Source organism: Ornithorhynchus anatinus, chromosome 13, assembly GCF_004115215.2.
Source record: "Ornithorhynchus anatinus isolate Pmale09 chromosome 13, mOrnAna1.pri.v4, whole genome shotgun sequence".
Classification (NCBI taxonomy): Eukaryota; Metazoa; Chordata; class Mammalia; order Monotremata; family Ornithorhynchidae; genus Ornithorhynchus; species Ornithorhynchus anatinus.
Genome location: NC_041740.1, coordinates 14,831,142 through 14,858,239, shown reverse-complemented (window position 1 = coordinate 14,858,239; position 27,098 = coordinate 14,831,142). Strand labels below are relative to the sequence as shown.

General features: G+C 44.5%; 1 protein-coding gene across 7 annotated transcripts in view; it reads left to right on the top strand.

Annotated features, from left to right (window-relative positions):
- Nucleotides 1–27,098, top strand: part of JCAD (junctional cadherin 5 associated) — a 131,913-nt gene that overhangs the window by 77,863 nt on the left and 26,952 nt on the right. Inside the window, exons 1-3 of one of the 7 annotated variants that reach the window (XM_029078422.2) lie at nucleotides 7,904–8,004; nucleotides 13,086–13,149; nucleotides 24,062–24,400. In XM_029078422.2, the coding sequence (XP_028934255.1) occupies nucleotides 24,120–24,400 (281 nt within the window). In that variant the 5' untranslated portion in view covers nucleotides 7,904–8,004; nucleotides 13,086–13,149; nucleotides 24,062–24,119. Of the gene's footprint in view, nucleotides 1–7,902; nucleotides 8,005–8,461; nucleotides 8,542–11,814; nucleotides 11,834–13,085; nucleotides 13,150–21,580; nucleotides 21,676–24,061; nucleotides 24,401–27,098 lie in introns of those variants that run through there. The other 6 variants (XM_029078423.2, XM_029078424.1, XM_029078425.2 and 3 more) reach the window with 6 other exon arrangements.

Here is a 27,098-nt window from a genome sequence, read left to right as displayed (position 1 = left end):
GGAGCCAGAGAAGCCAAGAAGAGGAATAGGCCGGGTATTAAGTAATTAGGTCAACTGGCCATTTAGTTAATCAAATCTCACGGAGTGGGTCTAGGCATCGTCTCCTGTGACTTTGGGCAAGTCACTTAACTTCTCTGTACCTCAGTTTCCTTATCTGTAAAATGGGTATGACATGCCTGTTTCCCCCTTCCCTTAGACTATGAGCCCCATGTGGAACACAGACTGATCTAATTGTATTATTTCTAACCCACCACTTAGTACAGGACTTGGCACACAGGAAGTGCTTAGCAAATACCACAATTATCAACTTCAGTGATCTCCAGTGAAAGGAACTTGAGAATTTGGATTGGATTTGAGGTTCATTGGGAAGTTTAGGTTACATACAGGGATTCTGAGGATTCAGCTCAGGCCAGGTGTACTGTAGTTCTGTGTAAGACATTGAGGAATGAAATGTAGAGATTAATGACAAGATAATGCAATCCTGCCTTCTAAGAGTTAATAGCCTAAGTTGAACAGTACTATTATGAACTTGAATAGACCTCCATGCATATGTAGCCTAATAAACACAGAATAATAATAATGATAACAACAGTGGTATTTGTTAAGTGTGTACTGTGTGCCAAACACTCTACTAAGCACTGGGGTGGTTACCAGATACTGAGGTTGGTCACAGTCCCTATCTCAGATGGGACTTTCACTCCTCAATTATACCCATGAATGGAACAGCATTGCCAATAAGCATTAGGAGATAATAAATAGCAGGATAAGGACACAGCTTGGCCCAGTGGATAGAGCAAGGGCCTGGGAGTCAGAAGGACCTGAGTTCTAATCCTGGCTGCAGTATGACTTTGGGCAAGTCACTTCACTTCTCTGTGCCTCAGTTACCTCATCTGTAAAATGGGGATTAAGACTGTGAGCCCCATGTGGGACAGGGATTGTGTCCAACCTGATTAACTTGTCTCTACCCCAACTGTTAGTGCAATGCCTGGGACATAGTAAATGCAAATCTGTTCTCCCTCATACCTGGACTGTGAGCCCCATGTGGGCTTTCCCCCACCGCTTAGTACAATGCTTGGCACAGAGTAAGTGCTTAATGAATATCATAACAGTAATAAGAATATAGTGCTATTATCATTAGGAGCCACATGTCTCAGTTGAGAATAGTGGTTTTATCAGAAATTCCATCCAAATCACGCTAACAAGAACTCTTCCTACAATGTTTGGAAAATACGAATTGTTCCCTTTGGCCTAGCTGTTGACCTTTTTAAAGCATGTGCTCTCCAGTTAGCAGCTACTCTGCTCTGTCCATGAAAGAATTACACAGCACTGCAGAAAAGGGTAACCATTCTCCATTAAATAAACAAATCATTAAAACTTAAACCAGTAACAGAACTTTATTTCAACATAGTATCTGTAGCAACGTTAAAGTGAGGTTTTTGGAACAAAATACAAGTGTTTTTGCTTCAGATTGACAGGGAGGAAGGGGGTGGTTCTTTAGACTACCCTTTAGAGATTCAGGAGTGATATGATTCTATTTTCATAATAGCGTTTTTAGATGAGCCCCTGATTTTATGAATCACAAACTGAAGTTGAGATGCAAGCACCTTCTCTTCCCTCACCTTCAAAAATGGGAAGAAGGAAATACTGGCAGGTGTATTTCCTAGCCAACACATTGAGCGGCACCCCCACTTAGTTGCCCAAGAGTAGCCTCTGGCATCAGCAGCAGCAGCAGCCATAAATGTTTATTAAGTAGACACTGAGTGCCTGGCACAGTCTGAGTGCTTCCCTCTTAAACCACTCAGTCAACTGACTTTGTGTGCAGAGATGACAGCGGCAAGTTCTGGGGCCAGCTTTGGAAATTCTGACTCTTGAGCACTTCCATAGAACTTTGTTAATATTAGACCTTCCGATTTGGTTTCAGTCAATCAAGAACTCACAGGAGGAAGTAAGAGAAAAAGGGAGGGAATGAAAATGTCAGTCTGGGAACTCTCTAGTTTGGCTAACATTTAGCCACTTAAGTCCACACCAGTGGTAGTGGTAGCTTGTCCTTTGGTTGCAAGATGTCAGTGTGGATGGTGGAAGTGCCTCCTGAGTGTCAGCATCTTTCATTTATTCAGTCATATTTATTGAGTGCTTACTGTGCAGAGCACTGTACTAAGCACTTGGAAGAGTAGAATACAGCAATAAACAGTCACATTCCCTACCCACAATGGAGAGAGGAGCTCTTGCATTTTGTCCACGAAAATACCCCATGTCTTTCTTGCCCCTTAGCATATAAATGAGTGGACAATAATAATAAACTCATCATCATCATGGTATTTTGTTAAGTGCTTACTATGTGTCAGCGTACCAAGGTACCAAGGACTGGGTTAGATGCAATACAGTCAGGTCAGATACAGTCTGCTGTGTAATATGATGTATAATGGTTACAACACTCCTAGCTATAATTAGCATTGCTGCTGATTTTCAAAGGGCATTAGGAACAATATTTAATCCTCTTAATACACCTTTTCAAGATGTATTAACTTCATAAACTCCTAGTGGATTGTGAGTAGTTTTGATTTCAATCATTACTGGCTAGGGGGCTTGTTTCTACATTTGATTTTGGAAATTCCCAGCCTCATGTTTTGTGCCCTGTTGCAGTTCTGTAAAATGGTTGGAGGTTGTTGCTCTCTGGTTGTGTCTAAAAGCTACTACAATCCAGCTTCCCGGCAGACTTGCCATGTAGCCTGGAGCAAATCATTCAACCTTTCCACATCTTAGAAATATCTGCCCTAATTCCCAAGAAGCTGGTGTAACCTAACTGTATTTGCCAGACCCCTTGTAATAAACTAAAACGGTAAGTAAATGCTTAAGAAACTGGCCTTGAGCACAGCCGTTATAAGATTAGGAGAGAGTTGTGTTTTAAAAATGTTTCCTCTTTCAGAATTCCCAATTCCTTTCATACCAAGTTTTTGAGCTGGTGTTTTCTATGAATTGGCAAGCCCACATGTAAGAAAAATGATATTTAACTTTGCATAATGATACTTTAGACCTAGATTTTGAGAGGATGCATTGCTAATATTCAGGAATGGAGCAGATAAATCAAAAAACTATTTCTGCTACTTCTACTGGCCCCCTTAAGTGGAACCATAATTAATAATAATAATTGTGGTGTTTGTTAAGCACTTACTCTGTAATGAGCATTGTACTAAATACTAGGGTAGAGACAAGAAAATCAGGTCGGACACAGTTCCTGTCCCATAAGGGAGGCTGATGCAGCTTGATGGAGAGTGATCAATCAATCCTGTTTATTGAGCACTTATCTTATGCACAGCACAGTACTAAGCACTTGGGAGAGTACATTACAACAGAGTTGACAGGCATATTTTAATGATGCATATGTATATAAGCGCTGTGAGGCTGAGGGAGGGGTGAATATCAAGTGCTTAAAGGGTACAGATCCAACCACATAGGTGATGAAGAAGGGGGAGAAAATAGGGGAAAGGAGGGTTAAGTCAGGATAAGACTCTTGGGGGAGAAGTGATTTTTGTAGAACTTTGAATATGAGGAGAATGGCAGTCTGCATAAATATGAAGGAGGAGGGAGTGCCAGGCTAGAAGGAAGATGTGGGCTAGAAGGAGGAGAAGGGATCAGCGGTGAGATAGATGAGATCAAGGTACAGTGATTAGGTTGGCTGGTGTGATCCTCCAGCTTCTCATCTGCTCCAACCATTGCTTCTCACTCTTTTCTGGCTCTACTCCCCTGCCCCTCTTCCCCCTGGTACTTGCCTCCTAGTTGGAAGAAGCACCTAAGCAACAGCTCCAGCTGGAATTCCTGTAGTCCTCTAGAATGTAAGCAGGTTGAGGGCAGGAAATATGTCTGCTGACTCTGTTGTACTCTCCCAAGTGCTTAGTACAGTGCTCTGCACTCAATAAATACCATTAATTGATTGATAGTTCTTTGCTATAATAGTCATAATACCCATGATCCTCTGTAGCTTCCCTTGGGATACCTGGTTGACAGCCCCTGGGCTTAAAGACATTAAAGATGTCGATAAGAACAGTCATCAGTTTTGGCAGTGGTGGATTTTGAAAGTGTCAAGGGTGAAGAATCCTGCTAAAGTGCTAACAAAGAATTGACATGTGAAAAATACCCACCCCCTTCAGATTTGACTCATCCTTCTCTGTAGGTGATAACAGCCCATCAGTCTCTCATGCTCAGAATGAAAAAGAGGTGCCGATTATATAAACAGGTGGTTACAGAGTGGTAAGATAAGGGCATTTTTCTCTGGGAAGGATAATATTTATTTTGTTTATGAGGAGCATCTGTTCCAAGAAAGTTTAATATATTACGGCTCCAATGTGTACCATATAGGAGAGAGGAGAAAAAATAGCTGTGGATTTAATACTCCATCTGTGACTAGTTAGTTATGGTAACCTTCAGGTATTTAGTGGTTTCAGCAAAAGTTCTAATATACATTCCAGGCATCAAAAATTGTAGGGGAAAAACTGTAAAAACATTTAGATGGAGAATTAATACACTCACCAGTTTGCAAAAGCTAAAAAAGCACATGCAGTTCCCTACTGGTCATTAAACACGTGCTGCTCCCTCCCAGCCCTCTGGCCTCTGATGCATTGCCCTACCTGGGAATATGTGAAAACCATTCACATGGGGGAGCTTCCAGAATTGAGACTGAAACTCTAATACTGTAATGAGATTTGCAGAAATGAATAATGTTGCAGACCCTTATCAGCAAAGCTGTATGAGAAACATGAGCACTAAGGGTTTGTTTTTTAAAATGACATTTGTTAAGCATTTACTATGTGTCAGGCACTGTACTATGTGCTGGGATATATACAAACTAATCAGGTTGGACAAAGTCCATGTCCCACACGGGGTTCAGTTTTAATCCCCATTTTACAGATGAGGTAACTGAGGTTCAGAGAAGTTAAGTGACTTGCCCAAGGTCACACAACATACAAGTGACAGAGCTGGTATTAGGACCCAGGTCCTTCTGACTTCCAGGACTGTGCTCTATCTAGTAGGCCATGCTGCTTCTCTGTTAGGGTTTCCTGGAGTAGGTAAAGAGATTGACCAAAAGCATCACCAAGAACAGAAGATACACAGCACAGTGACTGCTCAGATTCTTCCCTAAAAGCAGGAAGCAATTGCCCAGGTTGTAGTAGAAATTGGGTTGATGGCTACTATTATACCATTGCCAGCTGCAGGCTTGAGAGTCAGAGGACCTGGGTTCTAATCCCTGATCTGCCATTTCCCTGCTGTATGGCCTTGGAAAAGTCATATAACTTCTTTGGGTCTCAGTTCCTCATCTGTAAAATGGAGATTAAATATGCTCCTACTTAGACTGTGAGCCCCATGTGGCACTGGGAACATGTCTGAACTAATTATATCGGCCCCAGCACTTACTACAGTGCTTGACACATAATAAGTACTTAACAAACACCAGAGTTATTATTATTACAGCTGACTTTTCCTTTTCTAACTTTTTTCCTCCACTTCTGTTTTCAATCTCCACGTCACTTCTTCCTTTCCCAAATAACTACAATCTTACTTATTTGATTGTTTTGATGTAATAACGATGGTGTTGGTATATGTTAAGCACTTACTATGTGACACGCACTTTGCTAAGTATTGGAGTGGGAACAAGACAGTGGATCGGACACAATCCCTGTCCCTCACAGGGCTCACAGTCTAAGAGAGCAGGAGAATAGATATTTTATCCCCATTTTACAGTTGAGGAAACTGAGGCACAGAGAGATTGTGACTTACCTAAGACCACGCAGTAGGTCAATAACTGAGTCAGGACTGTAAACTCTTTGTTGGTGGGGAATGTTTCTACCAACACTTTTGTACTCTCTGAAGCACTAAGTACAGTGCTCTGCAAATAGTAAATGCTCAGTATATTCGACTGATAGAGTAGAACCAGGAACTTCTGATGTCCAGACCCATGCTGTTTCCACTAGGACACACTGCCTACTTGTATGGAAAGATTAATTTACCTTGGGTTAAACAAAATACACAAACAGCACCAAATCTGACATTCAAGGAAGCGCTGGGCAAGAAAACAAACCGTTTAAAACCAGCCTTGCAAAAACAAAAAGTAGGGGTCAAGATTAAGAAAAAGAGAGAGAAAGAATCAGGAAAGTCCACCTCCCTACCCCCCAGACTGTAAGCTTGTTGCGAGCAGGGAAGTGCCTACCTACTGTTTGTATTGTACTCTTCCAAGTGCTTAGTACAGTGCTCAGCACCTAGTAAGTGCTCAGTAAACACCAGTGATTGATTGATTGATTTGGGAACTGGTTATTTAGCCTTTCCATAGTCCAGTGAGATTCAGCCTGGGATCTGCATTCCCCACCCTCCCACAACACCCTTGCTCCTAGTGAGGCTGAGCTAGCATTCCCTTCTCCAGACAGACCACAGCCACACCTCCTCTGCTCAGGGAACCCCGCCAGCTATTGTCATTCCCTGGAGAACAGGGCCACTCAAGTGCTTGGTCTAATGAAACCGGCAAAGAATTACCCAGTTCTAGAGGGAGGAGGTGCTTTGGATACCCTGTGTACTACTAACTAGTAAATAGCAACCTTTTGCCCTGCGTGAGTGGTGACAAGACTTGGGAGGGAGAGAGACTGCTTTCCATTATGTATCGTCATAGCAAGAACCTGGCAGTCAGATGGCAAGCAAATTACAATTAAGTAATATGTATCCAGGCAACTACTGTATTATTCCACCAACTTTCCGGTAAAGAAAAGTGATTAATTGTCATCCTTTACTTCTGCTTCTAAGCACTGAGTTTAAACCATCTGTCCAGGTGAGTGTCCACCCCTCCAGTTAATGGTTCAAGTTAGTTTCTTTTCATATACAGGGCATTTTGCCCTTTTGCCTGCTGATCATCTCTTTCCCCCACCGCTTTCTTGTGTGACTGAAAAGACAAATACACAACAGCCAGTCCCTCCTCTCAGCTCTTATAATAATAATGTTGGTATTTGTTAAGTGCTTACTATGTGCAAAGCACTGTTCTAAGCACTGGGGGAGATACAGGGTCATCAGCTTGTCCCACATGGGGCCCAGTCTTCATCCCCATTGGACAGATGAGGGAACTGAGGCCCAGAGAAGTGAAGTGACTTGCCCAAGGTCATCCAGCTGACAGGTGGCAGAGCTGGGATTCTAACCCTTGACCTCCGACTCCCAAGCCCGGGCTCTTTCCACTGAGCCATGCTGCACTGGTATGGATTTATACGTACCGAGAGGTAAGTGGCATTGCCTAGTGGATAGATCACGGGCCTGGAAGTCACAAGGGCCTGGCCCTTCCAATTGTCTGCTGTGTGATCTTGGGCAAATCACTAACTTCGTTGTGCTTCACTTACATCATCTACAAAATGGGGAATAAGACCGTAAGCCCCATGTGGGACAGGGACTGTGTCCAACTCAATTTGCTTGAACCCACCTCGGCATTCAGTACAGTGCCTGACACATAGAGAAGCAGTGTGGGCTAGTGGAAAGCACATGGGTCTGGGAGTCTGAAAGATCTGGGTTCTACTCCCGATTTGCCAATTGCTTGCCATGTGACCTTGGGCAAGTCCATTCGCTTCCCTCCGCACTTGAGATCCAAAGCTTCTTAGTGTACATAATTATGGTCCTTTACTGTTTAGCTTGGCAGAACAAGGGGACCGGAATATATCTAAGTCTTTAGAAACAGCAGTTGAAATTTTTTTAATCGAAAAAGCAAAGGCAAAATATTGTGCAGACAAAAAAAAAACCCCACCAGGAAACATTAATCGGTTTATGTGAATTTTGACTGTTGGTCACCCGAAAAGGATAGCGTTGGCGGGAGGAGGGAAGGGTGGTAGGGGGAGTTAGGAGGTGTGAAATAGGACTAAGTGGTTTTCTTTCCAAACTAACAAGCAGGCAGATGTGAGAGCTCCGGTGTCTGGCCATTTCTAAGCCTTGGGCTGTGCATCCCTCCCGGCTCTTCACTTCCCGGGGGCCAGGGACCCGGCCGAGGTAAGGTTTCGGCGAACACGACCTCCTCCCTCTCTCTTCTCCCGTCGGAATCCCTGCCAGGATTTGGGGGGGTTCCTTCAGATGGTCCCCTGGAGGTCTGCAGAGTGGTCCGTGGGGTGTAGCCCTGGGGGAGAGGGGCTGGAGACGGGACTTGTCGGGCTAAGGAAGGGGGTGGAAAGAGAGGTGGGCGATCCACCCTGTCTCCCCGAGAAATACTGGGGTGCGGCCACCCCCGTAAACCGTGAGCTCGTCGAGGGCAGGGATCGTCTCTCAGTTGCCGTAGTGTCCTCCCCCCGGCGCTTAGTACGGTGCCTCAGTAAGCGTTCACCAAATACGACTGAATGAGTGGTTGCTTTCTGGGGAGTGTCCTGCCCCCGGGCTTCGGGGAGGGGAGACAGGGGAAGAGGAGGAGGAGGAGGGAGGAAGCAGAGGAGGAGGGAGGAAGCGGGGAGGAGAAGAGGGGCGGCCCCAGTGGCGCTGAGCAGCGGGCGCTGCAGGCCGGCGGCGGGAGGAGGAGGAGGATGAAGCGGCCCCTCGGTAAGTCCCCTCGCCCCAGCCCGCTTCCCCAGCTCCCGGCCAACTTGTGCGGTTCGCCCCGCCTGCCGCCTCCCACTTTCCTCGGGAACAGTTCCGCCCGCCCCGCCAGGGTCCCTGCGGGAAGAGGACCGGGAACGTCCGAGGGGTTGCCCACCCACCCCGGCCTCGGGCAGTGCTCCCCGTGCTGCCCTTCCTTGGGCCATGCTCCCCGCCGGGCCGTGCACCCCGTGCTGCGCTCCCCGTGCTGCCCTCCCCGGGCCGTGCTCCCCTTGCCGTGCTCCCCAGGGCCGTGCCCCCTCGCCCCTACCCCTCGTGCCCGACATGCGGGCCGTGCCCTCTGCGCCCTCTGCCCGCGGTCCCCCCTGGGCTGCCGGGGGGCTGGAGGCTGGGGGTCCGGGCGCCCACCTCCCCCGGACCAGGCTCCCCCGCCGTCTCACCCCGCGCCCCGCCCCTCCCACGGACACGGAGGGTGACGGATTGGAGAGGAAGAGGTTGGGCTCATCCCGCACCCCCCAGCGCCCCAACTCTGGAGGGGAAGGAGCCTCCAGCCCCCAGCCCACCCTTTGGCGGGTACACTGCCAACACCGTGTCTGCCAACCAACCCGGACCGCCGGTGGGACATTTCAAACGCGTCCTCCCCGTCCCCACCTTATCCTACCGCATTTGTCCTGCCGTGTGACCTTGTGTGCATCACTTCACTTATCTTTGCCTGTTACCTTATCGGAAAAATGGGGATTGAGACGGTGAGCCTCACGTAGGACCATGGACTGTGTCCGAGCTGGATACCCTGTATCTGCCGTATAACGATGGTGATGGTATTTGTTAAGGGCTTACTATGTGCTAAGCGCTGTTCTAAACGCTGGGTAGATACAGGGTCATCAGATTGTCCCACATGGAGCTTTCAGCGTTAATCCCCATTTTACAGATGAGGTACACAGAGAGGTTAAGTGATTTGCCCGAAGTCACACAGCAGACAAGTGGCAGATCTGGGATTAGAACCCATGTCCTCTGACTCCCAAGCCCGAGCTCTTTCCGATAAGCCACGCCGCTTCTCATACCATAAGGAGATACCATTTTAAAAATTGTGTTATTTGTTAAATTTTGCTATGTGACAAGCACTGTGTTAAGCATTGGGATGGTTACAGATTGTCAGGTCAGACATAGTCCCTGCCCCACATAGAGTTCACAATCTAAGTGGGATAGAGAGCAGGTCTTGAATCCTCATTTTGTAGATGAGGAAACTGAGGCATAAATTGTGGTTTGCCCGAGGTCAAACAGCAGGAAAGTGGTGGAACCGGGATTAGAACCCAGGTGCCTTGACTCCCAGACTCTGACGTTTTTACTAGACCACCTCATATGTGGGGACAGGGTGAACTACAAAGAGCATTGGAACACACTTGCACACACCATCAGTCAATCAGTGGTATTTATTGAACACTTACTGTGTGTAGAGCACACAGTACTAAGTACTTGGGAAAGTACAGTGCAACAGAGTTTGTAGACATGTACCCTGTCCGCAACAAGCTTACAGTCTAGAAGGGGAGGCAGGCATTAAAGTAACAGATAAATGCATAAAAGTTGGTGGGGGGGACATCAAATATAGCAGCATGGCTCAGTGGAAAGAGCCCAGGCTTGGGAGTCAGAGGTCATGGGTTCTAATTCGGCTCCTCCGCTTGCCAGCTGTGTGACTTTGGGCAAGTCACTTAACTTCTCTGTGCCTCAGTTACCTCATCTGTAAAATGGGGATTAAAACTGTGAGCCCCACTTGGGACAACCTGATTACCTTGTATCCCCCCAGCACTTAGAACAGTGCTTTGCACATAGTAAGCGCTTATTATTATTTATTATTATTAAATGCTTAAAGAGTACGGATCCAAAGTGCATATGGTCTACTGTAGATGAAAAGTGGGTGTCGGGGGGTTCCTGGCCACAGGGTAGATGTGGGCAAGGGGTCAACGGGTACGGTGAGTAAATTGACCTTAGAGGAGTGAAATGTGCTGGCTGGGTTGTAGTAGGAAATCAGGTAAGATAGGAGGGGGCATTCTGACTGAGTGCTGTTAAAACCAGTGATAAAAGGTTTCTCTTTGATGCTGGGGGTACTTAAGGAGTGGGGAGAAGAAGACTAAATGAGTTTTTAGAAAAATGATTTGAGCAACAGAGTGAAGTAAGGACTGAGGTGTGGATAGACAGGAGGCAGGGAGGTTAGCAAGGAGGCAGGTGCAGTAGTCAAGGGATAAGATAAGTGCATGGATCCATGTAATAGGAGTTTGGAGACGTAAGGGTGGATTTTTGCAATGTTGTGAAGGTAGAACTGACAGGATTTGGTGATCTGGTGACTGACTGAATATGTGAGTTGAAGGAGAGAGATGACTCAAGGATAATCCAAGGTTATGGGTTTCTCTCTCTAACCTGGGAGGTCTGAGCAGGGTGAATTTCCAATGACTACTACATCTCCCGGGTTCTTCCCTGGTGTCTCGTCCCCAGGCGTCCTGGGAAGAGTGCTGGTCAGTCCGTTCATTTCCAAACTCAGTTCTCAATCCACCTCAGATTCTCTCAGGCATCCTGCTCCTCTCCACTTTCCTCCCCAGTCACTTGGGCTTTGCACAGGTTTTCATTGCTCGGAAAAACCCAGAATACTGTTGGCTGCTGGAACACCCTCGGAAGAGGAAGGGGCAGTGGGAGGAAGAACTTCAGGCGCATTCGTGAGTTTAAACAGTAGTCCAAGATTTCACTCCCCCGATTAGACTGTAAGCCCATCAAACGGCAGGGACTGTCTCTATCTGTTGCCAACTTGTTCATCCCAAGTGCTTAGTACAGTGCTCTGCACATAGTAAGCGCTCAATAAATACTATTGAATGAATGAATGAATGAACTTCTGGAGAACCAAAAATGAAAACTTTACATCAGTGGAGCCTAGGCATTTTTTACAGGGCTCGGAAGTGACTCGGAGGTAGAAATGGAACCAAACCTGACTTTTGCCCCCTCTTCCTCTTCCCCACTTAAGTCCCTCTCTCCCCCTCCCCCCCCATCCTTGTCCTTCTCCACTAGCTGAGTGTAGTTTGCGTATTTCTTTAGGGGGTCGGTCCTGTTGGTTGACCCTAGAGACCTAGCCCAAAAAGTTTGTTTTTCCTGGCTGACCTTTTACTGTTTTGTGATTTCTTCCATTGAATCTGTCCTTTTACATCTTCACCACTTTCACTCTCCTCCTCCTCCTTCACCTCCTGGACCTTTTTCTTTTCAACTCTGCAAATCAGGAGAAGCCAAAATCTCTGCTGAGGACACTGTCCTTTAAGTATGTATCGCTAACTTTTTTCTTCTTTTGGGTTTTTGAAAAGATTTTCTTGAAATTGGCCCTTCAAAGGACATGTACTACAAATAACTCTATCACTAGAACAGAAAACCATTGTTTTGCAAATCATTTCAGGATTTTTGTGGTTCAGATCCAGGAGCTCTGGATTAGGGCACCTGGCAATAGTTTGTTAACTGAAGACTCATTTTGAAAGGCAGGGCCTGAAAATTCCATTTTTATCACCGTAAGCTAAGTATTTTATGTAAAGCATGGACCAGTGGCTGAATCATCTTTCCACACAGGATTAGACATCCTTTTTAATTTCAGAAAGATGCCTAGGAAGTGATGTTCAGTGGTAGGAATTTATATTTCATCAACTTTGAAATCAAGTGCTGAGTCTGTAGGCTCTAAGGCAAAACTTCGAACTTCAAGGATTGTAATTCTGATCTGTCTGCTGGGAGCTGAATTACTTCAATTTATTGGAGTGGAGCCTCCGATTTTAAACAAAGTATGTACCCTCACCCCAGTAAAGACCTCAAAACAGCTGAGAGTCTGACATATTCTCTAGTGCTTGACAAACTCATCAGAGTGTATCTTATCTCATAGCCCATCTGAGTAGTCACAGATTACAGTGGTATATTGTTCTGAGGCTACATAATTTGACTAGCCTCTTGTGACCTAGGGTACACAAAGAAAATAAACAAGGACCTATTGTTCAGGGAGAAAAGCAAACCTTATGATGTGTTTTTCTGATTAATTAAGGAAATGTAATTTAAAGCTCAATTCTGAGAACAGGGTCCTGAACAAGTTTGCTAGGTCTTTTTTGTTTTGCTTTTGTTACTGTTTTTTGTTTGGCTTTTTTTTTTTTAAACTCCCAAACTAAAGGTGTTTCAAGGGCAGGGCACTTCAGAACATCTTTTCTGAACTTCTCTGGAAGTCTGGGCTGATTCAGAGGACACGGCAGGCCCCTGTGATACACCAAAATCTTATGTTCTAACCATTTTGGCACTGTCCCTCCTAATTAATCTAGAGGGATTTAAAGGCTGAGAGAATTTGGTGTGAAACAATTGTTCCTTGATGGCTTTTCATTGACAAACTGTTGATTTAACCAAGGGCTATATCTTTGAAATCCTTTGGGTCTATTGCTGAACCTATTACAGCAGTTTATTTGGTTTTAACAGATGTTGTTTTTCCTTTTCTTGAGTGGAAGGGGTTATCTCACTTGCTAAAACCTTGCTATTGTGCTTTGTTTCAGGGGCCTGCTGACTTAAGGAACACTGGGGGAAGCTTACTCACTAATTCCAGCCTCAAAGGAAAGGGTAGGTCAACCATGGAACACTTTGATATAGCTTGAATGATCCAAATGCCATTCTAGATTTTCATTCGGGGTTAATTTAAGATTTTGGGTGGCTGCAATTGAGAAAATCTGTTTTGGAAGGAGTCACCACTACTTAGAGCAATATCTTTGTTCTTTCTTCAAATACTTTGGATTCAAGAAATGAGGACAGTGATTCCTAGGATTATATATCTTTGTGAGAGTCAGTGGAGTAAAACTATAAACTAAGTTGAATTATATAACATTGTATCCAGCAAAGCACAACTTGGTTTTGGAAAACTGATGCTCAACTTCAGTCCTCTGTTGAAGTTTTCTAATGTTTTTGGGAAATGGTTTCATTACTGATATAGAAATAAAAAGAAGTTCAGAAAAGTGAAAAAGAAGTCATGTAAAATAACACCAGGGATCGTGGGCCCTTCTAGTTGCATGCTGCTATGACTATGATTTGGTACATCTGGATACCAGGTGAAGGAGATGGCAAATGAGGAGGAGGTAAAAGCCAGTCAGTGTTTGTGAAGAAGGAAAAGTGCCCATTGCTTTGTTTTTTCTTGAACTCTGGCTTGACTCTTCCCTGATTCTAATATGATTAGTGTTGAGTGATTCTTTTGATCCTTGAACTTAGCTTTTCCAATTCGTGGTGCTGTTGCCTTAAAGAAACTTAACTTTGTGATGGATGAAGTACTACCATCAGGGTGATATTCAAAACTTTTTCCATCAATCATTCAATAAATGGTATTTGTTGAGTGCTACTGTGTGCAGAGCTTTGCACTAAGCACTTGGGAGAATGCAACTAAATACTTTCCCTGCCCAGAAGGAGCTTACAATCTAGAGGAGGGGGACAGGCATTTAAATAAATTACAGATATATACATATGTGTTGTGAGGTTGGGGTGTAAAATAAAGTATATCAGGGGTAGAGATCCAAGTGCATAGGTGCTGCAGAAGGGACAAAGAGTAGGGGAAACGAGGGCTTAATTGAGGAAGGCCTCTTAGAGGAAATGTGATTTTAATAAGGCTTTGAAGGTGGGGAGAGAGAGTTCCAGGCCAGAAGGGGAACGTGGGCAAGGGGTAAGTGGTGAAATAGATAAGATCAAGGTACAGTGAGTTAATTGTCATTAAAGGAGTGAAGTGTATGAGCTGTGTTGTAGTAAGTCATTGAGGTAAGGTAGGAGGGGGCAAACTGATTGAGTGCTTTAAAGCCATTGATAAGGAGTTTGATATGGAGGAAGATGAGCAACTATGACAGTTTCTTAAGGAGAGGGGAGACATGGACAGAATGAGTTTTTAGAAAAATGGTGTGGGCAGCAGAGTCAAGTATGGACTGGAGTGGGGAGAGACAGGAGGCAGCAAGGTCAGTGAGGAAGCTGATGCAGGAGTCAAGATGGGATATGATATGTGTTCGGATCAACATAGTAACAGTTTGGATGGAGAGGGTGAGTTTTAGCAATATTGTGAAGATAGAACTGACAGGATTTAGTGACATTGAATATGTGGGTTGAATGAGAGAGGAGGGAGGATAGTGATGTTGTCTACAGTGATGGGAAAGATATGGGGAGGATAGGCTTTGGGTAGGAAGATGAGTTCTGTTTTGGACTTGTTAAGTTTGACGTATTGACAGGACACAATTATTATTAGTAACGTGTGGGTGGTAGAAGCAGATGATCTAGGCCTCAAAGGGAGGGATGGGGGAGGTGGGATGGTGCAAAAGAGACATTGGGAAGCAAGAAGGAAACTGACGACTTCTTACCCAGTGAGTCTTGCGGAGTGGGAGAAGATGAGACCCTCTCTGGAGAGTGTCTTCTTGGGAGAGCCAGGTTTCAGCAATTGGGTCAGGAGTAGGTTAAGGGGGGAAGGGAAGTTTTCCCATAATGGAGTGGGGGTTCCATAGGTCACACTTTTTGATGGGTGGGGGCAGGGGTATGCCATGTGGAATAGGAAGAGGTTGGATCAAGGAAGATGAAATGGGGTGCCCCAAATTAGGGCTTCAACAGCTGCTCTTCAATTTCACATTTTGGAACTTTTAGAGTTTAGTGTTTTAAATGGAACTTTTGCAATCCTTGGTTTAACAGTTAAGAACCTGAGATTAGACAAATGCAAATCCTATATCTTATGCTGAAAAAAAAACTAACAGTTCTATCATAGGAAGAAAGTTGAGGACAGCATTGAAAATAATCTTATCAGTTTGGGGCATGCTTATTTCTGATTTTTATATGTTTTGGCTATTTTAATCTTGTAAAATGAGACCACTGTATTATTTATTAATCATAACACTCGAATTTAGAGTTGCCAGTTGAGGAAGTATTTACACAGAACTGCCAACAGCTCCAAAGACCAATTACATCTTAAGTATGGAATGTCAACGAGTACAACGCAGAAGTTGCTCCTTTTTTGAAAAGTTTTTTTTTTTTCATTTCCTGGAGTCCAGAAGCTTGGGATGTTTTAAGAGTTGAGTTGAATTAGTTACTCAAACTAAGTTAAAGAGGGTCCTAACTGATTATGAAGACCGGATGCTAGAATTGTACATATTTTGGTGACAGAACACCTAGGAACCTGCTTTCCTTGTTCACTTGGCTTCTCTTCTGCCAAGTTCTGCATCTCTTTCCCAAATTTCAAAACATTTTTCTCCTTTCAAGGAAATAGTTGCATGAGCCTGTTGGGCAGTATAAGAAAAAAAAGAGTAAATTCTCACTTGTCCTTTATTTCCTGAGTTCAGTTTAGGTTTGTCCACAAATGGCTACAGGTATATGTGTTTAAGTTTGAAATGAATTTAACGGCAGGAATTCTCTCAGGGTCTGAGATGAGCACTGGTTTAGGTTGTACTGGTCATAGATTATCTCCTCTTTATGCGATAATGGGCCAGCCCCAACCGGCCTGCACCATTGTGGACAATCCTGGGGCAATAAAAAATGGTCCCCCATACTGGCTTGTCAAATACCCATATGCATGGGTTCCATGGGGTGGGGAGGAGAGGGTGCCAAAGATATTTCTCGAGTATAATTTAACCCTGTACAATGTACCAAAACAAAAGCAAAACTCAGAAACTTGCAAATTTTTTGGAGCTGTCTGCCATGTGACCTTGGGCAAGTCACTTAAGCTTCTCTGGGCCTCAGTTACCTCATCTGTAACTGACTGCGAGCCCCACGTGGGACATGGACAGGGTCCAGCCTGATTAGCTTGTACCTACCCCAGTGCTTAGTAGTGCCTGGCATATTAATAAGCTACTGGGGAAGATGCAGTATCAAGTTCCAGCAGAAGTATATGTGTAACAAGGTTCAGTTCCTTAACAGAATAACTTTGGGCAGATTTATAGTACTCTGTACTATTTAATGACTTAGAATTTATATTCATACAGAGAGGCATAGAATCTTATGTATACGTTCATTTATAGAGTGCTATTTGTATCCTGTTAAATAAGGAATGGTAATATTTGTGAAATAGATCAATGTATTCAAGAACTTGAAATTTTGCCACAAAACAAACCTTTTAGATGAAACTTGATATGTCAAGTCTCAGAAAGATGAGGGGAAGGTAAAGAAAATTTTCAAGCTGACCCATCTAACAATCGATGAGTAATTTTTAACTGAAAGGAGTTAACAGACTCATGCTGCAAACTCTAAAATTAATAACTAGTGAAATGAACAGCATGTTTTTCTAGATCATTTAATATATTAATTTCAAAAACATAGAGGAAGCTATGTAAATTAAAGAAGTTGATTCAGTATTTAGGAAGTCAGGGCAGTTCTAGCAGATTCTAATGGCATGGCCTAGTGGAAAGAGCACAAGGCCTGGAAGTCAGAGGACCCAGGTTCTAATCCTGGCTCTGCCATGTATCTGCTGTGTGACCTTGAGCAAGTCTTTGTGCCACAGTTACCTATCTGTAAAAGGGGATTCAATCCTACTCCCTCCTACTTAGAACGTGAGCCCCATGTGGGACAGGGACTGTGTCCAACCTGATTAACTTGTATTTACCCCAGTGCTTGGCACATAGTGTTTAACATGTACCATAATTATTAATTATTATTTCCAATGAGGTGAATTTTTAAAAAATCACCATTATCAGCAACCGCATTCAGTGAGCAGAGCACTGATCCAGATATAGAGTCTAAAAGAGGCAACTCATCTGAGCTTCACAGCCCTTACCCTTATTCTCTGTAGTTTATTTTAATGTATGCCTCCCCCTGAAGACAGTAAGCTCCTTGTGGGCAAGGATTGCAACTACCAACTCTTTATATTGTTCCTGTGCTTAGTACAGTGCTCTGCACACAGTGAGAACTCAAATACTTCTGACAGCTTGGTTAGACTAAGGCCTCTGCCTGTAAGGAAGGAGCTTAGAATCTAATTGAGAAATCAGTTGAGTGGGAGCCAAGCATATTTTGACTTTACATTTTTACCTGCTTTTCAGAATTCTTACACAATTCTTTACGATATATTGCCTCTCACCTTATCACCGTGTGTTAAGTTTTTAAAAATCTATTTGCCAGTTCATCAGAATACCCCTAAGATGTAAGACACTGAGAGTGAATTGTGGCCAGTGGAACACTCGGTTGGCTGTTTGAATATCTAAGGTGGGTCTGGGTTCTTGATTATTCCTGGGGATTCAAATTGAACTGGCCCAGATGGAGCTGGGATTAGAAGCTGCTCCTGTGTGGGCAGTAGGTATCCTAGGTATTGGTCCAAGTTCTCAAATCCTCAGGGACACCAGATCTGGTGCCCAGGTATTCAGGTCTGCATAGCAGGCTAAGAGCGGCTTTGGGAGTTCTTGCAACCAGTTTGGATCTCTGATCCCCACTACTGAATTTCCACACCCTCATTCTCCCCTCATCAACTCTTCTGGACCAGATATGAACTCCCAGGATCTAGCTGGAAGTGAACCAGTCTCGGAGCGCGAAGAGAGTTGACTGGCCATCGGTCTTACTACTTCCTTTTTTCATCAGTCAATGCTGACTGAGTCTCATGTTTCATTTGGCAAGACGAAGTCCAGAATGGTGGAGTTACTCATCCAAGTTCACATCTAAATCCTGCCATTAATCAATGTTTAATATTTACTGAGCACTCAATAAGTTCCAAGTACTTTAAATATCAGAAATGTAACTCCCGAATTAAACACTCATAATCTGAATCCAGCAATCACTTCTCCAAAGTTAAAGCTGGTACAAAGTCCCAGTTTCCCAGCAAAAATTTTATGAAATTCTGTAAAATTGAGCATCATTTCAGATTTTCCATCCACTGAAGTCCCAGTACTTCTTATTTTCTTTGACTTGGTTCCCATTATTTATATGAGCAGAAGCATGGTGTAGTGGAAAGAGCACGGGCCTGGGAGTTAGAGGCCCTGGGTTCTAATCTTGACTCAGCCACATACCTGCTGTGTGACTTTGGGCTAGTCACTCAGCTTCTCTGGATCTCAGTTTCTTCATCTCTAAATTGGGGATTCAGTATCTGTTCTCCCTTCTTCTTAGACTGTGAGCACCATATGTGACAGGGACTCTGTGCCCTGATTAACTTGTATCTACCCTAGCACTTAGTACAGTGCTGGGCTTCTAGCAATACTATTATTATAATTATCATTATTATTGTTAGATACTTTGGTTTGGTTTTTAAAAATATGCCTTTGGGAAAGTCTTAAATATGGTTAGCAGGAGCTCAGCATGTGTCACACACCAGAGATGCCTGCCTCTTTTCCTACAGAAGGCTTCCTAGATTTGTGCTTTTGAGGGAAAGTTGTCCTTTGCGTGTGTACGGAGAGGGAGTTCTTATGAAGAATAATCCCATTCACACCTTGACTTGAATTAGAATTGCCTGGCCTGGTAACCTTTTGGTGTCTAGAAGCTGTTGGTGCTTACCTGTTGTGATTCTGGATTGTTACCTGTTGACAAGTCTGAAGGAGTATTCAGGGAGCAGACATCTCCTGGAATCAAAACCCACTGGGGAACAAGTGGTGTTGTGAGGCAGACCAAGTGAATGTGCTTGAGGATAACAAAATCATTTCCCACAGAGCTGATTTTCCCTTCACATGAAAAATGGGGCACCAGTGGGCAGTATTCATTCTCTGGTCTCTTGGCTTGGGAGGGTAACTAGAACCAACTTTGTTGAGACAGAGAGCAAGAATATCACTGTCTTATCACTTGCCCATCTCCCACTCACACCCAGTTTAGTTTGGTGTGCATTACTTGTAATCTACCCTACTTCATCAAACACACTTTCAACTTGCATTTTAAAACTCCTATGTATAGTTTTGCCTTTTTAGCGTGGTAACCAAGATTGCACAGAAAGATATGTCTTCATTTAATTTTTTTTTCCTTCATAGATGCACAACCAGCAGGGATTTGGCCTTTTGTGAGAAGTGGGGGATGAATCCCATTTTTCCCTTCGTGTATGCAGCTTTGGAAATTTGGGTTTAAACACAAATCTGGTTTTGCTCAACAAAACCCATGTGCAAGACCAAAATAGCCCTGAGCAAAACTGAAGGTCCCTTGAGAAATTCTGTTTGCCACGTTGCTTGGTCTTAACTTTATACTTGCCTATGTGACATAAACTAATGCCACCAAGGAGACCTTTGCATAGGGGAAAAAAGAGCCACAGAGTATTGTGAAAATGGAGAGGGAAAAAAACTGAGAGCACATTTGCCCCTTCCAGAGTTTGCTTTTTTCTGTGTCTAGTGTGTAAATTTCTGTTTTGTTTTAAGTTGTGCTTTAAATATTTAGGTTTTCAAATAGTGCAATTATACTAGGAGTAAGTAGCCATGGAAACAATGGGAAAGTGTGAAGAACCAAAAGTCCTCAAGAAATGAAAGATTCCACTTTAGGAGTAAAAGAGACAGCTTTCTTCAAACTCTTATTAAAAGCACATCTTCTCCAAAAGGCTTTCCCCAACTAAACCTGCATTTCCTTTTCTCCCACTCCCTTCTGTGTCATCCTCACACTTGGATCTGTACCCTTTATTCATCCCTCCCTCAGCTGCAAAGCTGAATATGTACGTATTCGTAATTTATTTGTATGAATACCTGTATCCCCCTCTAGACTGTAAGTTCATTGTGGGCAGGGATGGTGTTTACCAACTCGGCTATATTGTACTCTCCCATGAGCTTAATACAGTGATCTGCACACAGCAGTGCTTAATAAATACTATTGATTGAGTGTGGAACAGGGACTGTGTCTGATCTCATAGCCCTGTTTCAACCCCAGCACTTAGCACATAGAAAACTCTTGCCATAATGATTATTAGTGGGGAAGCAGGATGGCCTTAATGGATAGAGCCCAGGTCTGATGTGTGACTCTGAGTAAGTCACTTCATTGTGCCTCAGTTACCTCATCTGTAAAATGGGGATTAAGACTGTGAGTCCCTTGTGGGACAGGAACTGTGTCTGACTTGATTACCTGGTATCTGTCCCAGTGCTCAGAACAGTGCTTGGCACACATTAAGCACTTAATAAATACCATAAAATTATTACAATTAATGAAAAAGATGAGTCAGACTAGAAGTATATGATAGGGGAAGTTTCTCTCTGAAAAAGGGGAAAGGGAAGATGGGGAGGGAAGGACTCTCAGAGCTGAAGAACCCAGTCATTACTGGAGCTGGACCATTTTCCCCTGTAGCCTGTAAGTTCCTTGTGGGCAGGGATCCTGTCTAACAACTCTACCCTACTTTCCCAAGTACTTCGTATAGCGGTCTGCACACAGTAGGCACTCAGTAAATGCCGCTGATTGATTGGTCCCAGCTGGCACGGGGAAGAAACTGCACTGTCCTTTTCTCATGTCTTCAGCTGGAAGCTCTCCAACCCCAGAACATCTCTTCCTCACCAGATAGGGTAATGAGTGCTAAGGCTTATGCTCTAGTTCCATAGCAGCTGTTGGCCTGGCAGATAGAAACAAAGTTAGTAATTTCAAACAGTTGAAACACTTTTGATCTCAAACTCTAAGATCAGATTTTGGCTTTTAACAGAGTTGGAAATGTTTTTTTTTTTCCTTCCCCATCCCTTTAGCCAAACAAGGTTGTCCTGTGGTTTAATGTTTGCATGGCAAAGAATTACTAACTATGCTCAGCTATATATGAAAACCTTAAGGCAACCCTACTAAGGAAGAAATCTGCGGCACAAATTCCGTTAAATTGTTTCTAATTTTGTGTGTGCGTTACAAATTTGACTTGTGTCTCCTCTGACACAGCCTGAATTTTGGCGGCTGAGTCTGACCCAAGGCTGGGAATTTGGGTCTCTTCTTTTTTTTTTTTTTTTTACTGTATTTGTTATGTGCTTACTGTGTGCCGGGCACTGTTCTAAGCACTGGGGTAGATACAAGGTAATCAGGTCAGACACAGTCCATGTCCATCATGGGACTCACACTTTTAATCCCCATTTTACAGATGAGGTAACTGAGGCACAGAGAAGAGAAGTGACTTGTCCAAGGTCATACAACAGAGACATGGTGGCTCCGGGACTAGAACCCAGGTCCTTCTAACTCCAAGGACATCTGATACATTTTGACCAGGGCTGACTGGGCTTGGCATGGCTCCATTGGGTAAGAGGGCCAGGGGAAAGATGCAATTTTGTGATTATTAGCTTGGGAAGTGGGGATGGAGAGACACTCCATTACCTTAGCCGTACCAATAAAAATAATGATTATGGTATATGTTAATCACTTACTATGTGCCAGACACTGTACTAAGCACTGTGGTGAATACAAGCAAATCAGGCTGGACACAATCTCTGTCCCAATCCCCATTTTAACAGATGAGGTAACAAGTACAAAGAAGTGAAGTGACTTACCTAGGGTCACACAGCAGCTCATCTTTGCACCTGTACAGGGTTCTATCCTAAACTGTGCTAGGGTAAGATCTTTTGAGACCATCTGTCACTGGAGTCACAGGACAGTCTTGATGCTATAGTTTAGCCTTCACTTAGGTCTCTGTTCAGGCAAAGCCCTCTGACTCCCTATGGTCCTGCTAACTCTAGGTGAAACAGATTGGGAGCACAGTCCCTTTGAACTATCCCAGTGGATCTCTGATAATATTTTGCCTTGCCTCTTCTTTCTTTCTGCAAATACCATAAATTTAACCAAAGATCTTAAATCGACTCCCTCTCTCCCCATTCTCTCCTGCCTGCCCTTCCCACACCATCATTGAAAAATCAGAGCCAGGTGAGAATCCAGGCTTTGAGCTGATGGTCCACACTCATGTTGACTGCTCATGCTTTGGCCTGGTTAGTGAACGTTGGAGCAAAGAACTAGGGTGTCAGCAGTTCAGCAAGTCGGTATTGAATAAGAATTCCTGTTAACAGGAAGCACACATGTTTTCCCTGCACCTGCAATCTGTCCAGCAGGCATTTCCAGGCTATTGTCTTTGACGGCTACGGGAGGATCTATTTCCATCCATTTAGTGGGATCCAGGAGCGGGCCCAGCTAACACTGGGGCCCCTTCTTTTTAGCCTGTTTCTCCCACAAGCCAAAATGATTATTCATTTAGGAACACTGGTGGAGTCTATTAGAATAACTAGGCTGATCCGGATCTCCCCCCAACTCCCCACCCCCACCTCCTGTTAACATGGGGAAGCCTAGGAAACGGGCCCTTGTAGCTTAAAAATAAACACCACCGGTGTCAGCTCTCCTCCCGCCCCCTGCCCAATTTTGCACGTGTGCACTGAAATAGAGGGCTCTCTTCCTGGTGTTTTTTTTTTTCCCAGGGTGTCTTGCCTTGGGGTTGTTGCCTCTGTCACTTTTGAACTAATCTGGTGTGGCGCTTATTGGATGTGGATGCTGGCCCTAAGAAGAAGCACTTTGCTCCAAAATGTGAATTGAGGAGAGGGGTATATGGGATAATGTGCTTGGGTGTATACACTTGCAAGGGTGTGGCTTTTTTTTTGTTGCTGTTATTTTCTTAATATAGGCCCCAAGGCTCAGAAGCTATTTTCAGTTACTAGTTAACTGCTACATGGGCCATCCAGCCCCAGGTCCTGTTTAGGCTGGCTCCTTCACGGTATATTATATTCTTTGATTAAAGAGTCCAGCTACCAAAAGGTCCTCTCAGCCTACCAAAAGGTGCTGTCTGGAAGCTGAACGCAGTGGAGTGGAGTGAATTGAACAGGACATGAGCCTAGTCAGTGTGGCTCAGTGGAAAGAGCATGGGCTTGGGAGCCCGAGGTCATGGGTTTGAATCCCGGCTCTGCCACTTGTCAGCTGTGTGACTGTGGGCAAGTCACTTCACTTCTCTGGGCCTCAGTTCCCTCATCTGTAAAATGGGGATGAAGACTGTGAGTTTCACGTGGGACAACCTGATGACCCTTTATCTACCCCAGCGCTTAGAACAGTGCTTGGCACATAGAAAGCGCTTAACAAATACCAACATTATTATTATTAGTCCCCTTTGGAGAATCAACATGGATGCAGTTCTAAACTTTATATGCCCTATTTAATATATTGTCGTTCCTTTTGCATCCTTTTGTTTTGTGCCTTTTTCCGGGTTGTAATTCTACCAGATTCTGGGTCTACTCACACTTTGGCAACCCTACTGCTTGCCATTGACTTACAAACTTTTCTCCTCACAGCAGGAACCAGATGTCCTTCATGTCACGCAGAGTTAACTCCAGCTTGTAAGTTTTTCAAGGGTGTTTATCAGAATGTAAAATCTGATGCAATTACAACCAAATCCTACAGTGCAACAGATGAGTCAGCAGCAGTGCTGCATCTGTCTTCTGTGGCTGAATAAAACTAGGGGTGATCTCAGTCAATCAGCACACAGTTCTAGGCCATTTGCTTGCAGTCCAGGGATCTTGATTCAACCACTGTAGGCAGTGGGGTAAAGTGTGTGTTTGGGGAGTATGGGACGGAGACCCACCATCGGTTCAGTGTCAGGTAAAGGTGACGGCATATAGCACTTCTTGTAAATGGAGCTTTCTGTCTCCTCCCTCAGATGGATCCTGCTACAGAGAGGTTTCCAGGGGCCCGGCTGTGACTGACACTAGGGCAGTATGTTCAGTGTGGAGGACCTCCTGATTTCTCATGGATATAAATCGTCAAGAAAACCCCCAGCACCGTATGAAGGTAGATGCGATGGGTACCGACATGAAATCACAGAGGATAGAACGGGTCATGGAACTGTAAATGGACATGAAGCAGACACCAGAGCTTTTGTGGACATTAAGAAATCGTTAGGAAGGGAATACTTGAGTGACGGTGAAAGTCGTCGGCGGAACCCAGAGAAGCACAAGAATCTCCAAGGTTCACCCGCGGTTTGGGCTTCTGAAGAGGGGTAAGTTTGGATGCCATCTCACCATTCTTCTTTTGTAGTGTAGATGTGTCATTTACCCCTCTCTCAGCCATTCCCTCCCCCCAAAATAAACTCAGTTAAATACATGGGATTGTAGCTAGTTTGTTTTTCTGCCAACCCGCGTCTGTTTTTTATTATTTCCTCAGATGTTTTTGTTTCTCACCTTGCTATACTACACCTCAGGCAGAGGGGTATAGGTTTTGTTCTAAGAAGCCCAATTTTGCCCATAGACTTCACGAGCGATAAGTCCTGGTAAGCAACCAGCCAGGTAGGTAGGTGGAGTGGGAGCACTCAAATGAAAACAAGAACCAGGGTGGTGACTGGGGAGGGAGAAGAGGGATCTCTCCAGTAAGCCAGCAGGCCAGAAGGCCATAAAGTCTCATTAGAGCAGCTTCAGTGCAGTGGAAACCCTTGTCATCACATCATAAAACTTTGTTGCTTTGCCCCTCTGTGCTTTGAACCAGGGATGGGACATGCACTTCTGATTGGGGATGGATTGGCTAGGAAAGGCTCTGTGTATGCAGTATGTATTATGTAGCAGTGTTTTGACAACCCTTTTAAAGGCCCTTAAATGAGAAGCAGCATGGCTTAGTGGATTGAGCATGGCCTGGTAGAAGGACCTGGGTTCTAGTCCTAGATCTGCCACTCATCTGCTGTGTGCTCTTGGCCAAGTCACTTTACTTCTATGCCTCAGTTACTGCATCTGTAAAACGGGAATTAAGGCTGTAAGCCCCTTGTGGGGCACAGACTGATTAGCTTGTAACCATCCCAGTGCTTACAACAGTGCCTGGCACATAGTAAGTACTTAACAAATACCATAAAAAAGCCCCAGTTTAACAAAAGACAACAGACTGGTTTAGGGGTGGGATGCCTGAAGAGAAAACCCAAACCACAAAAGGAGCTTATGCAGGCCAAGAGGCATGAACAAAACTGTATCTATCTGTATTTTTCCCTCCCCACCCCTAACTTTTCACCTCCTAATTGATATAAACACCTTTGCTTCAGGGGCTAAGAGGAGAGGGCCCAGAGTAGAAGTTTGACAGGCCTCCAGCAGCATGGTTTTCCTTCAAGTGGTAAAACAGAAACAATCAATGGTATTTATTGAGTGCTTCCTGTGTGCAGAACACTGGGTTAATAGCTTGAGCGAGTATGAAGATACGGTCCTTGCCCACACTGAGTTCTCTCCATGCCATGATAGAATGGCTTTAGTCCAGGGAAGGCAGTTTCTCGTTACCAAAAATCTGTGTCTTGACTACCCCAGAGGATAGATTAGTGCAGTCATCGGTGGCTTCCTTAGGGAAACCCAGGGAGGAACAACCTGCATCTCTCCTAACTCCTTGCACCTGAGTTTCTTGCCTGGGGCTCTGGGTGTCATTATTGGTAAGCAGGAGGAGAGGCCGGTTCCTTTCCTGCCAGTAGCTTACCCTAGCAGGGAGGTTATTTTTACGTGGCCTCTGAGAACAGCAGGAATGGATAGTTTGAGCAGAAGTTAATAAGAAGTAGTAGTAGTAGAAATAGCAGCAGCATTTATTGAACAACCTCTTGGAGTGATGCACTGAATTAGGCACTGGGGAAGAAAAGAACAAAGAAGTGACAGAGTCAGTGCTCCCAGAGAGCTCACACTCTACTGAGAGAAGCTAGTTCTTAGTCTTATTTTTTCTTCAGCTTTGTAAAGAATTAATGAAAGCAGAGGAGGCCAAGCTCCAGGGACCCAGGTTGTGGGGAGATTGACGACCTTTGGTTAAGGCCCATGTGGTTGCCGAAATGGGGTCGGACATGTCTGGCAGACAAGAGATGTCCAGTGGGATGCTGCTAGGGACCTTAAGGTCCCTCAAGCCTAGTTCAGTGTTTCCAACTTGCTCTGGGTCTTTAGCAGTTGCCAGAAGACCCTGCTCAGGGCACCTCCTCTCCTCCACCACTCTCCCTGCAGGGGCAGAGGAATCCTCTAGTCCTGCTGTTAGGACTCTTACATTTCCCCCAGGACCAAGGAGGCCCAATAATAATAATAATAATAATGTTGGTATTTGTTAAGCGCTTACTATGTGCCGAGCACTGTTCTAAGCGCTGGGGTAGACATAGGGGAATCAGGTTGTCCCACGTGGGGCTCACAGTCTTAATCCCCATTTTACAGATGAGGGAACTGAGGCACAGAGAAGTGAAGTGACTTGCCCACAGTCACACAGCCGACAAGTGGCAGAGCTGGGATTTGAACTCATGAGCCCTGACTCCAAAGCCCGTGCTCTTTCCACTGAGCCACGCTGCTTCTCTAAGTAGGTACCAAGCCATGGTCACCCATTAAAATGCTTTTGCCTCAGGAAGGAGGCATTGAGTTAGGCAGAGTTGCCCAATTTTTCTCTCCATCCTCCTGATTCTGCCTTCTGCATTCTTCTGCAGCAGCAGAAACTGACTTCTGGCTTTAAGGCATTCGGTAAGCTCTCCCTTCTACGTAGCCTCACTCTTCTCCTATTTATTTATTCATTCATTCGGTCGTATTTATTGAGCTCTTATTGTATGCAGAGCACTGTACTAAGTGCTTGGAAAATACACTACAACCCTTAGACTGGAAACCTCATGCGGGTCAGGGACTGTGTCCTGATTCATTGTATTGTATCTACCCTAGTGCTTAGAACAGTGTGTGACACATAGTAAGTGCTTAATAAATACCACAATTATTAATATT